Below are 13,965 nucleotides of genomic sequence, written 5' to 3'. Positions count from 1 at the left end.
AAGAAGACCTAAGAAGAAGCTAATATTGTACTGTACTTTCTTAAACTAGCAGCCCAAAACAAAGCTTCTGTCTCTAAACAGGGATGAAAATACTGGTTAAAATAAAAATAAGCTTCTAATGTAGCAAATACAGAGTATAAAGGCAAACACTTGGACAATTATCAGACAACAAGGGAAAACATCACTCACCACAACCTTAGAGAGCCCATAATATCTTATATATCCATATTTCAGCTCATAACAGCTGCTTTCCAATTTAATCAGAGACACAGGCAATGCTTAAAATCTGAACAAGAAGTATGTTGTATCAAAAGGTACCCCAAAATATAAGTGTATCAAGGTAATAAGATTGCTCATTCCCAATTAAACAGACATTCTGTGTTGTTCCAGCAGAGGCTTCAATGTGTCACAGAGATATTTCATTTTTCTTATTTTTATTTGTAACAGGGAATAACCAAAATTTGGCTGTCAAGGAGCCCTTTTGGTGCTGCTACCAGAGAACTGTAAACCATTCAGTCACCCATCTTCAAAGGAAGAGATATGGCTCATGGCTATGTTTATCTCACAGTCTGTATGGTTGGGAAAAGGCTCTTGCGGCCTTCAGACTAGGCATATGATTATCATGGCTTCGTAAAACCAAACTTTGGTTCATACACTATGAGTATCTGCTCTTTCTATATAGCAATCAAGAAAAGAAGCCTGAACAGGAGCTTATTAACATACCTTGCCTAAACCCTGCTTATTCATTTGCCAAAATGGCTTCCTCTTATTACTCGTTAGTTTAATATGCAGGCGCTTTGCATAAAGTTTCCCAATTACACATAACAAACTAATTGGGCAATAATTTGCTGGGTAAGCTTCAGAGCCTTTCTGTCTGTATAATAAAATCAGAAGGATGTTGTCAGGCTGCAGTTTACATGGCTGCTGATAGGCAGCTGCACAAATGGCAGCAGGATGACAGAGCAGGAGGTAGGTGACCTAAAGTCAGAAATCATCTTGCTCCTCTACTGTTTTTCTTCTAACAGTGATGCTGTTGTTTTGGTCTCTGACCGCAGCATCAGAGGCCAAGGAGGGTGGAAGTGGCAGCAGAGTAAGACAAGGTGCAGTTTAGGCAAGCTGTAAGGGTGGGTTTGGCAAGGTGTAAAGGCAGGTGGTAGGAGTAAAAGGAAGGAAGGTGGTTTGGTGAGGTGTAAAGGGAAGGAGATGGAGTTGGCCAAGTATAAAGAGAGTGGAGATTGTTACAGAAGGAGTAGGTGATAGGGTTGGCTAGTGAAATAAGTAGGAGCAGCAGCCCCTAGTTCTAAACATGTGGACAATTACTGCAGTGATCCAAGCTTCAGCACTCTTCCTGTTAAATCAATATATGTAAATACAGCTACCAGCAGAAGAGACCACAGGGTAACATTAAATTCCAAAAATTCTGGTGGTATAGAATCTATTCCCAGTGCTTTTCTATTTCTTAACTGGCAGTCAACTAATTACTCCCCTTTGTGAAGCTCGTTTCAGCTTTTTCAGATAGACATGGAAGTGTACCACTTTCTACAAAGAGAGGTGCTCTTCTTATGAGTTGAGCCAAATTGGCAGGTAACAATGTACACCCAGCAGCTCCCATTGCATTTCCAGCAGAGAGATTATTAGTAAATCCCAGCATTCTGGGAAAATGGGAACTGACTGTGTGATTTTGCAAATTCAGACATAACAATTGCCCAGGGATTGAGCAATGCTTGGAGGCTGAATTCCCCAAGCAAAGCTGGAAAGCTTTTTGCACCTTGATGAGGATGGTACATGTCAGATATTTCACCCTCAGCTGAGTCTGCTATGTAGATCACCAGGGAGTTTTGAGCTCTCCAGATCTCATGGCCTAAAGCCTTTCTCTCTCCTATGCCCAATTATCTTATTGAAACCAATGTGGGTTGGGTGGTATTTATCAGAGAATATTTACGGGGGGAGGAGGAAAATGTTCAGAATGCATATTTTTAAAAGCTGTTGGGTGATCTCATAATTTCCCATCTGCTGAAGCGAGGGCGGGGTGTGGGGATTTGCGTATGATTCTTGGCTGCCAAGCCATCAGAAAGATTGAAAGATGCCAGGTAATATTAATCATGTGAAATGTCAACGTCTGGAGTGGGGGGAAAGCGGGGGGGGGGGGAGAGAGAGAAGCACTCTCTGCTTTTGCAATATGTGAGTCTACTTGGGTAAAGGGTAAAGGGACCCCTGACCATTAGGTCCAGTCGTGACCGACTCTGGGGTTGTGGCGCTCATCTCGCTTTATTGGCCGAGGGAGCCGGCATACAGCTTCCGGGTCATGTGGCCAGCATGACTAAGCCGCTTCTGGTGAACCAGAGCAGCACACGGAAACGCTGGAGTGGTACCTATTTATCTACTTGCACTTTGATGTTCTTTCGAACTGCTAGGTTGGCAGGAGCAGGGACCAAGCAATGGGAGCTCACCCCGTCGCGGGGATTCAAACCGCCGACCTTCTGATCGGCAAGTCCTAGGCTCTTTGGTTTAACTGACAGCGCCACCCGCGTCCCTTGTGTGAGTCTACTTAGATGGGATTAATTTCATTCATTGTCAGTTGTACACATTTATCTAAGGAGTTCAAAAGCCGTCAGTTATTAAAGCATCAGAAAATCCAGTGTCCGAGACGGCTAAGGTAAAAGAAGACTGCTTCACAAGCTCATGCCCAACTTGTTAGAAGCTTTATTGGTTTGTTGTGGACTTGTCATTTGAGGACTTATGAGATGCATCCTGTCCCCATCTTTGCAGAGGTTCCCCTGGTAGCTGAAATAGTAATAGAATCACAGAAATGTAGAGTTGGAAAGAGCCCAAAGGGTCATCTAGTCTAACCCCCCACTATGCAGGAATCACAGCTAAACAATCCCTGACAGATAGCCAGCCAGCCAACCTCTCTTTAAAAATCTCCAATGAAGGAGAGTCCATCACCTTCCAAGGTAGTCCTTTCTACTGTTGAACAGCTCTTACCATCAAGAAGTTCTTTCTAATGATTAGTTAGAATCCCCATTCTTGTAATTTGAGCCCATCGTTTCGGGCCCTGCCCCCTGCAGCAGCAGCAGCAGAAAACCAGCTTGCTCCTCCTACATGTGACAGCTCTTCAGATATTTGAAGATGGCTCTCATATCACCTCTCATATTCTTCTCTTCTCCACGCTAAACACATCCAACTCCCTCAACTGTTCCTCAGTCACACAGTGTGCTGGAGTTTCGGAAGCTTAACAGAGCTTGCAAAGTGTGGGATGTGATAAGAATATGTGATAATTAAGAACATGATGCCCCTGGGTAAATCTCAGCTTAGCCACAAACTCATTAGGCGGTTTTAGGAAAACCACCATCTCTTCACCTCAGTCATATTATGGGAATAATAATGGTGACTTATGTTGACGGTTTGGTCTAAAGATTACGGATAATAAGTAATACTGTCAAGTCTTACAGGGTTGTTCTACAGCAGGGTTTAGGAGCCTGTGGCCATGCAGATTTTGTTGGGCTCCAGTTCCTATCAGCCAAATGGTCAAAGACAATGGTGAGCAACTTTTGGAGAGCCACAGGTCTTTCTCATCCCACCCCATTCTAAAAATTAGTGTCAGGGCCGGCCCAGTCATTAGATGGGGTGAGGACACTGCCTCAGGTGGCAGAACCCCCCAAGGTGGCCCTCCCATGGATACCCCACTTGCCCTGCTGTCTCCAACAATAAGGGAGAAGCGATGCCTGCATCAGTGCCAATTTCAGCCGAGATTTTGCTGATTTTGGCTGAGATCTCACTGAAATCACCTGAGAGCTTACAACGTGCACAATATCTCACCCAAAATTGATGCTGTTTCTCCTCCAGCAGTGGAGACGGCAAGGCAGGCGGTGAAGGCAGTGGTGGCAGGGTAGATGATGTAGGCGGCAGCGACGGGGGCAGCAGGGCAGGACAGCGCTTCTTGTTTTGCCTGAAGCATCGAAATGGGACATGCCACCCCAGCACCAAGCTCTGCCCAGAGGTCAGAACTGCAAAATTGTGTACAGACATGCACAGGTGTGCCATCTACGCCAAGCCCCCCCCCCCCAGATTTCAGTGAAGGTCCCGGGCCCCCTCCAAGTTCTGTGGCATCCCCGCGCACACACCGCAAGCTGTCTGCATGACACATCAGCATGTCCTGTGATGTGTGTGAGTAATGTCAGCACACTGCAGGGCATGCTGGCATCATGTGTGCACACTACAGGATGTGCACACACAGAGTGGTGGTGTCATGTGGCCCCGGGCCTCATCAGTCATGGGGCAAGATGGACATTAATAAATTCAGCACTGAATCTAATGGAAAAATACACACATTAAGCAGTATTAAGCAGTTGGGCCCTTACCTTTCTCGCCCTGACCTGGCCACAGTGATCCATGTGACGGTCACCTCCAGGCTTGATTATTCTAACTTGCTCTAGGCGGGGCTGCCCTTGAAGCTGACCCCAAAACTCCAGCGGGTGCAGAATGCCACAGCGAGGCTCCTTATAGGGTCCTTGCTGCAGGATCACATTCATCCAGTGCTTTACTAACTGCACTGGCTCCCGGTGGAGTACAGGGTCAGGTTTAAAGTGCTGGCTTTGACCTTTAAAGCCCTATGTGAGAGCCAGTGTGGTGTAGTGGTTAAGAGCGGTAGTCACGTAATCTGGGTAACCGGGTTCGCGTCTCCGCTCCTCCACATGCAGCTGCTGGGTGACCTTGGGCCAGTCACACTTCTTTGAAGTCTCTCAGCCCCACTCACCTCACAGAGTGTTTGTTGTGGGGGAGGAAGGGAAAGGAGATTGTTAGCCGCTTTGAGACTCCTGAAGGGGAGTGAAAGGCGGGATATCAAATCCAAACTCTTCTTCTATGTGGCCTAGGACCCATGTACCTACAGGACCGCCTCTCCTGGTATGCCCCGCGGAGGACCTTAAGGTCCACAAATGACAAAATTTTGAAGGTCCTAAGTCGCAAGGTGGTTAGATTGGTCTCAACTAGGGCCAGGACCTTTTCAGTACTGGCCCCGACTTGGTGGAACGCTCTGTCACAAGAGACTAGGGCCCTGCGGGACTTGACATCTTTCTGCAGGGCCTCCAAGACAGAGCTGTTCCGCCTGGCCTTTGGTTTGGACTCAGTCTGACCCTTATGTTTCCCTCCCCTTATGGTTTTGATCTATGGGCTACTTTTAAAACGAGGCTGCATTTTTCCCCTATTATGTTTTTACTGTAATTTTACTGGTGTTAGCCACCCTGAGCCTGGCTCTGGCTGGGGAGGGCGGGGTATAAATAAACGTTGTTGTTGTTGTTGTTGTTGTTGTTGTTGTTGTTGTTGTTGTTGTTAGACATAGGTAGCCTTCTGTCTAGAATTGAGCTTTGAGAGGGTGTCCCCACCCCACCCCATTATTTGAGGAGAAGTCAGATTCGCTGGCCATTGTGGGCCCCTCCACATTGGTGTTCTATTGCAGGTGTATTCTGCATTAGTGATGGATTTATTCTGCTTTAGCTTGCTTTGTGATGCTACCATATTATTGATGTCTGGAGAGATTCTAAGCACTACAAAACTGGGACTGAAACATACCAGAACATTTGTGGCATGTTATGGGATCTCAGAAGGACATTGCAGAGTATGCATTGAATGGAAATGGTCTGGTATGACCAGCCCAAATCTTTTGCAGACACAAGCTGTATTGAAAGCTGGATCACGTGCAACTGCTGCGATAGCCTCATGAGCACAAATCATGAATGAGCAAGAAAAAGGATGTCGGGGGGCCTGCACCAGTCCATGGGTGGGGGGTGCAAGTCAGTGGAGATAAAAGAGATGGGAGCTTTTAACAAATAAAGCAACAAGCACAATTTTAATTAGATAATCATAGGGGGCACTTGGAAAGAACCCCACCCAAAGAATGCACAGCTTGCCAGTGGCTCCTGACTCCCCAAAGCTCACTCAGCTTTCAACCTGGAGGGTGGCAAGAGCTCATTTCACTTATGTTCCTAAATACGGGTTGTATCTGGTTGTAATCATGCTCAGAATAGACCCGCTGAAATTAATGGACACGAATAAGGTAGCTCCATTGATTTCAATGGGTCTACTTTGAGGAGGACTTAGCTGGATACAACCCTGTGTCTGTAGGAAGCCCAGGACCACACCGGATGCAAACTTTTGTTGAAAAGTGCACCAAATGGACTCTTTACTTGCCCACTGTCACCCTAGTATCAACCTAATCAGAAATAAGATGCTAATCTCTAAGAAGAAACCAGCAGAAATTAGTCATGGTTAATGGGATTTCAGATAGTCTCAATTAAGGCTGCAAGCAGGGAGCCAACTGGGTGAAAAATGAGGACAGAAAAGAAAGAAAGGCTGGTGAGCAAATTAAACTCAGTATGATTTGTTTCAAAGAAAATGTGGTTAGGATTGTGCTGCATGTTCTGTTTTACGGCTTTCGGTGGGATAACTAATCAAAGTAATGGTTGCTTGTTTCTTTTCTCCCCTTCCCCGAGAAGCGGCCTCAGAAGCTGCAGCCGAGAGTAAAATGGGGAGGAGGGACTGGTTAACCCATTCACTATTTGTCTGCTCAAAAGCCATCCACAAGCAGCTTTCCCTCTGGTGGGTAACAAAACTTGGGGTCCCCAGAACAGATAGTTTTGAGCAGGCAAGTGGCGTGGGGGGGGGGAGAATTAAGTGTCCCCTCTTTCTGCTGCTCTTCCACTCCTGATGCCAGCCTCCAAACCAGCTTTTCACTAAAAAGAAAGGTACACCTGTATACCATGGTTTAGCCCATCACATCTAATTTGAGCTGGATTGTGACCTCAGGTGAGTCCTTAAGGGGTTTAGTCATTACTACCATAAACCACATTGATCTGGGATTATGATCTGGGTCATAAAAACTGGAGCACTTCAGTGTGAATTAAGATCCAAAATCTTTAATACGTATTTGATAAATCTTCCCCAAATCCTGTTAATGTCTCACAGTCATAACACAACACATAGATTATAGTAATAATCTTATTTGAAATCCCTTCTCAAATTTCTGCAGAATCAATGGATGCTCTCTAACGTATGTCAGCATGCAGATAAAAAGTCTGTGGGGAAATCCAGTGAAAGTTTAGTAGTGTTAATTCCATTTGATTTCAGCGGGAGATAATCAATCATGTATTCAATTCCCCTTAAAAAACTTAAATGTGTTTAAATTTGGCTCTATGGGTCTGCTATTAAGAGGCGGTTTTAAATTAAATCAAACTAGTGTTTCACTTACTTGAATTTTGTTTTTTCTGAATTCTTCAGTAAAAGAACCCTTCTCAGTATCTCATGAGGAAACTCAGAGCAAAATTTCTAAAATAGCACAATGCCTGCACAAGATGCTCTGCCTGTGGTTCACTGGGTCAGGCGTTGTTCATTGCTTTCCCCCTGAAATATTAGTTGGGAATGGCAATAACCTGCCTTGCCAGCTTGCAAAGATCCTGGAATCTTAGAATTGGAAGGTGCCAAAGGATCATGCCCTGAGGCAGAACGATCCACCTATCAGGCACCCGTTTAGACTGCAATCCTGCAAAGAAATTTAATAAATGATGATGATAAGTTACCTAGGAGTAAGCTCTATTGAAACCAGTGGGACTTTCTTCTAAATAAACATGCATAGAATCACCCTATACCAGGAGGAGAGAAATAGATTCCTCAGCACCTCCAGCATGATTGGCATGGGCATAGGCATGGGCATGGGCATTCTGCACAATGTGTGCCTGTCAGATTTCTTCTAGACACTCTGCAGACAAATCAATCACATGAACCACCAGGGCTTTCCACCATTAAGGGATCTTGCATGAGAGTGCTGTCTGAAATGAATGAACCATCAGTGTTGCCTCTTAGTGATTGCCATGGACATATTTTAACTGTTTCACTGTCAAAAACGCAGCTCTACAAGACAGCCTATCACACTTGGATCTGAAAGACTGGGGCTCCGAAAGGACTGCTGTAAAAGTGAATGGCAGAAATTTGTATGCTTGAGTTCAACAGTTTTACATGCTATAGGCATGGTCATTAATAGCAAACAAGCATGGCTTTATCTTGAACTAGGAATATACCCATCCATATAGCTCAGCTCACAAGCTGGCCAGGTGGGATCCAAGAGAGAAGTGCATTGCTTAATGCACCCTGACTGGGACTTACGTGAGCCATGGTTCAAATCATCTAGAGAACAACTGTCTCTGGAAAGGCATGAAAGTCAGCATCTGATGAGCTTCTTAGAGGAGAGAGTGTTCCATAAACTGGGTGTAAGGACCAAGAAGGTTCTATCTCCAGTAGTTAACTGCCTTATCTCCAATGGTGGTGGTTAGGGTGGGGCACTGAGAAGAGGGCTTTTGAAGATTATTATGAATGTCTGGGCAGGCTATGACTTTACCCAATGACTATGTACTGTACCGGACGCGGGTGACGCTGTGGATTAAACCACAGAGCCTAGGACTTGCTGATCAGAACGTTGGCGGTTCGAATCCCTGTGACGCGGTGAGCTCCCAGGGCTCGGTCCCTGATCCTGCCAACCTAGCAGTTCGAAAGCATGTTAAAGTGCAAGTAGATAAATAGATACCACTCCAGCGGGAAGGTAAATGGTGTTTCCGTGTGCTGCTCTGGTTCGCCAGAAGCGGCTTAGATCATGCTGGCCACATGACCCGGAAGCTGTTCGCCGGCTCCCTCGGCCAATAAAGAGAGATGAGCGCCGCAACCCCATGACTGGACCTAATGGTCAGGGGTCCCTTTACCTTTACCTATGTACTGTACCAGATCTCACAAATTCTAAAAGGAATTCAGCCTGGAAGTTCAACCAGTGTATAATTACTGTACTAACCATCCAACCTTTGCTTTTTTAAAACAACAACAACAACCTCCCTGATGTATAACGGAAAGCAGGGATACAAACAGTGTCTTGCTAACTTCTGCCAGGATCCAGGACCACAGGAGGCTCTGAACCAGAGATTCAGTCTGGGCACAGCATTAAAGTCTGGCCAAAGGAGAAAACTGCAAGGCTGGTTGCAGATGAACATAAAAATACAGCAGTGAACCTACTGTAGAAGCGCACACATACAGTTTTCTGTTGGTACACATGCAGCCCCACAAATGTAAACTGGGAAAGCAATAAAAGCATGTGTTTGCCAATATCCTTGACATGAATTCACTCATCAGAAAGGTGGGATTGGCTTCCACTCCTTTGGGAGTGTGCACTCAGTGGCAAATAATATAACGTGCAAATTGCACCTCTCTGATTAGGAACCCTGCTCTCAGCATCAGCTAGTCAAAGCACATCCACAGAGCATGGGAGTTCAAAGCTCTTTCCTCCCTCTCCCTTTCTCACGCAGCCGTAAAGCAGAAAACATCTCTCTAGGGAAACATCAGCAGTAGCTCTTTGTGTGAGGTTTGCTCTTATCCATCTGTAATCAGGCAGGAGGCAGAAATCTGGGGCAAGGATTCCAAGATGAGTAATAAGAGAATCCTGGTGGTGTGGGGGGAGAGGTGGGGGGAAGGCCCTAGGGCCAATATCTTGAATGTACAGGGGTGTGAAATAATATCTAGCTTCATCAAACAACTTTCGAGATATTGTGATTTTTAAAAACCAAAGACAAAATGACCTAGTGGCAGACCCACCAAGCATTTTACACTGGCCTACTAGTAATACCATGTGCAGTGCAGGAGTTGACACTGGAGTATAACTATGTCTTTGACTTTAATAGAGTTCTTAACAGGAACAGAAGAAAATAATAAATGAATCCATTTCCAAGAATTTATGTTGTTGCCTTTATTAATCTGAGTAACTGGTGGGTATACGGATATCAAGCAATGCGGCATGAAAATAATAAAATTAATGTTTTAAGCAATTAATAACACAGAGACAGGAGTATGCTCGTGGGGAATTAAAGCAATAATTAGTTCAAAGCAAAACTGAATAGGATTTGGATCCCCTAATGCAGTATCAAATTTCATAAACTTCTACTATCAGGTGCTCTAATATGTAACATGCCCCCAGGTTTTTCGTAATATATAGTATTTCAACAGAAGAGAAGAAAACTCTGTCTCCCGAGAATTAATTAAAATGTGACTAGAAAGAAAATGTGCTCTGATGATAGGGACAGAATGGCTGTGGGGTGTGCGATGATAATCTGACCCAAGCATGTGTCTATTTGGTTTTTGGTTTTTTGTTTTATCTCAATATATCTGTTTGTTCATCTGCTTGTATGCACATTTCTGCACATAGCCTATTTCTTTAACAGGTAATGTTTGTGAGCCATCAAAGAGATTGCTTACAGAGAGTACTAGAATGCAACTCACATGTATGTGCTCAGTGCAACAGCCAAGTACAGTGGTGCCTCAGGTTAAGAACTTAATTCGTTCTGGAGGGCCATTCTTAACCTGAAACTGTACTTAACCTGAGGTACCACTTTAGCTAATGGGGCCTCCTGCTGCCGCCACGCAATTTGTTCTCATCCTGAAGCAAAGTTCTTAACCCGAGGTACTATTTCTGGGTTAGCGGTGTCTGTAACCTGAAGCGTCTGTAACCTGAGGTACCACTGTATTCATCATCCCCTCATTATACACACACACACACACACACACACGTCACCCTCCACCCAAGTCCCAAACCTAGACACACACATCTTACCCAGTTAAGGCCAAGTGATTTACCAGAATATACCACAGCTATGATTAAATTGCATGAATTATTAAAATGCAATTTAAAAACAACAACCTTATGGGCAGAAGTAGAGGGGAACATGACTGTTCACAAACTAATAGCCTATCCTTACGGGAGAAAGATTGCTCCCATATACAATTTAGGTGATGGTCTTGCGGGGGGCAATGTGTGTGATAAAATATTGGCAATGTGTGTGATAAAATGTGAGTGTGACTGACACACACACACACACACACACACAGAGAGAGAGAGAGAGAGAGAGAGAGAGACCATGAACAAGGAGATGCAGTAGTAATAATGGAGAGAAACCTGCCTGGGACTGAGGGTATGTGTGCCCATCATCTTCTCTGCAGTATTTACCCTGAAGTTAATTTATTATAGCAAGATGAAGTTGCCATCTGTCCTCTTGCTATGCTGGAAGTGGGGCTGCAGTTACTTCCTAGCAGATCTTGGTTTCCCTCTTGCGAGTCTCCCCTAACCACTGCTTATGAGTAGGCTTTTAAGTGCCTGATAATATAACTCCTGATTACAGCAAAGGAGGTAAAAGTAACGTGTGCATAAGGCAGAGGGGAAGCGAAAGGATGGGATAGAAAAGGAGAGGGAGAACCTAAAAGGAACTGGCTTACGAAGGGCGGTGCATTTTCATTTTTTACCTCTATCTTGTCGATCCTGTCTTTCAGCGACCTGACAGCCTCCTCGAGCTCCTGAATCATGGCCGGCGAGTCCCAGGGCAGGTCGCCCATGGTGTCTTGCCTGGGGACGCCCCAGACGGAGGGGCTATCCTGGAAACTAAGTTCAAGGCCGTTCTCGCAGCGGCTCAGCTTGGTGGTCAGCTCCCGGATGGTCTCCTGGTCAATGAGGATCTGGTCTTTCTGCTGCTGCGCCGTCAGCCGCAGCTGCTCGGCCGTGCTCTGGAGGAAGAGCAGCTCTTCGCTGGCGGCGGCCGCCCCGGGGCTGTCCCCCTGCGGGCTCCCCTCCGACGGGCACTCGACGGTCAGCGGGGTGCACAGGAAGCGGCTGAAGAGCTGCTGGTGCTGCTGCGGCCGGGCGCTGGCCAGCAGGTCCAGCAGCGCGTCGTGGGGCCCCGCCGAGAAGCCCCCGTAGGGGCTCTCTCCAGCACCATGGAGAGCGCCCAGCGTCTTGTCGGCCGAGCCCGAGGCGGGCAGCAGGGCCGCGGCCGCGGCGTTGGAGCCATTGTCAGCACCTTGGAGAGCTCCTTTGCCGCCGGCCGCAGGGTAGACGCTCGCGATGATGCAAATGATTGCACCAAGGAAAGCCAGCATCCCTGCGGCCAGGAGCACCACCAGAAACTTCAGGGTGGCAGCTTCGAGGGGGACCCCAGCCAAGAGAAAGCGGCACCCCGAGGGAGGGGAGCCGGGGGTGGGAGAGAGAAAAGGGGCGGGAGGGGAAAGCGGCACGAGGTGGGGGAGAGAGGAGCCGGGGAGCTGGAGAGAGAGAGAGAGGGGACCGGCTGCTGGAGAAGCCCCGGCTTCCTTCTGCCACTTGAACCAAGGCTGTTGATTATATCTTGATTGGAGAGCGCGAGCGGGGACGTCATCGACTCTTCCTCTCCGGGCCCCTCCGGCGGCTGCCTCGTAACCCTTTCGGCGCCGGGAGGAGCGGAGGAAGGGCGCTGTTGGTGCTGCCTCGAAGAATCACCAGCTCTCTCGCTCTCTTTGTCACACACACGCACACACACGATCCAGCAGGCATGTTTTTTTACACTGGGGCGGGGAATGGAGGGCAATAGCAATCGCCCTGGGAACACTTCTTCTTTTGGGAAAGGGGAATGAAACCGCGGTGCCCGGGATTGTTTCCCGTCGGATTGAGATGTAAAGAGAGCAGCGTGATGACGATCGAGAGCTGGCAGTGAAAGGGCGAGGAGGAAACATGAGAAAGTCACGTTTCCTAGTTGCTCTTTGCCCCTAGCCCTTCTCCAGCGAGAAAGGTTTGGTCCGTATGTGACCCTTTTAGCACTAGCCATACTTTCGAGTTAAGCGAGGCACAGGTTAGGTTGGAGGGTCTATAATATAATGCTATAGAGACTGAGGGGGCTTTCAGTGCTCCGGTAAAGAGGCCAATCCCAGATTGATTTATTTCTATTTTTGCTAAAGGACCAACAAAATCACATCAGAGCTCCTTAACGATTCTTGAGTGAATATCAGCTCGAGCAACCCCTGTGGCACATTCCTTTTTGTCAATTGCATGTCTGTCACCTCTGTGTGAAATAGCTCTTCAGATGCAGTACCGGGGGAAATGCTTCAAGTGTGGATCTTTCTCCATCTCATGCAATTAAGAATGAGTCAAGGAGTTCTCTCACACTTTCCCTTTTGTCTGTGGTGCTTCTTTTCCACACCTTTGCCATCTAATAGTCCTTCTACCTCTCTGGCTGGTATCTGGTTTCTGACGTACTTTAATAAATTTCTATGATCCTTTGTTATATACTTCCTCACCTGTTTTGCTTAACTTGTTGTAAATTTATGTTTGGTTTATCAGGATTAACCTGTTTTAAAATTCTCCATTTTGGACAAGGCTGCCACTTTTAAAAAGCTCAGTGCTTCAATTTAATTACAGTGGCATCCTTTTAGATGTGTTCTGAAATTTCTTCTAATATGTTTTATTTGAAATCTTACTTCCTAAACAGATCTTACCTTTCAGTGCTCTTCTAAATAGTTGATTCATTTGATAGAACTTTGTAATGGAATATGAATGCACTGGATTTTTTTATCATTGTAAATTATTATTTATGAAAGCAGAAAATCTTATATGACTACATGGCCTTCTAATATGCTTCAGGAATACAAAAACAGGGGACAGGAAAAGAATAAATGAAAACAGGATACAGGACCACCACCATTTGCTGCAAGTCTAAATAATTAATTGTAAAATGCAGTATGACAAAACATGTTAGCATCATTATAACTCTGGCAAGGTTTCTAGTTGTGTGCTTTCTGTATGAACTCTACTATTCCAAAATATCACATTTCTGTTAATACTTTTTGTGCAATAATAATGCTTTGTCATGACCGGCTCACACCTTCAAAAGTGCCAGCAACATAGCATTTTTGTCTGGATTTTGAATTTCTGGATTTTTTAAAGCAGTTTTGCATTCTTGTATCTGTTGCCTGCCCTAATCAGAGTTCCCCAGGAGCTTCAAGATGCTTACAATAGACCCTTTGCACATTATAGCATTAAAACAAGAATAGTATTTTGTCTTGACTGATCCAAGACACAATTGTTTGTTATTTAGAAATTGTTTCTTTAGCATGACCTGAGTTTACATCTACCTAGTC

The 13,965-nt window shown here is 45.8% G+C and overlaps 1 protein-coding gene across 2 annotated transcripts in view; it reads right to left on the bottom strand.

Moving 5' to 3' along the window:
- NPTXR (neuronal pentraxin receptor) overlaps positions 1–12,195 on the bottom strand; it is a 30,336-nt gene extending 18,141 nt beyond the window's left edge. The window contains exon 1 of one of the 2 annotated variants that reach the window (XM_028746707.2): positions 11,326–12,195. In XM_028746707.2, the coding sequence (XP_028602540.2) occupies positions 11,326–11,955 (630 nt within the window). In that variant the 5' untranslated portion in view covers positions 11,956–12,195. The remainder of the gene's footprint in view (positions 1–11,325) is intronic. The other variant, XM_028746708.2, reaches the window with a different exon arrangement.
- Positions 12,196–13,965: the final 1,770 nt, after the last annotated feature.

The sequence above is a fragment of the Podarcis muralis genome, chromosome 10 (genome assembly GCF_964188315.1).
Source record: "Podarcis muralis chromosome 10, rPodMur119.hap1.1, whole genome shotgun sequence".
In the NCBI taxonomy this organism is placed as follows: domain Eukaryota; kingdom Metazoa; phylum Chordata; class Lepidosauria; order Squamata; family Lacertidae; genus Podarcis; species Podarcis muralis.
Note: the sequence above shows the minus strand (reverse complement) of the source record. Positions and strands in the feature narration are given on the sequence as shown.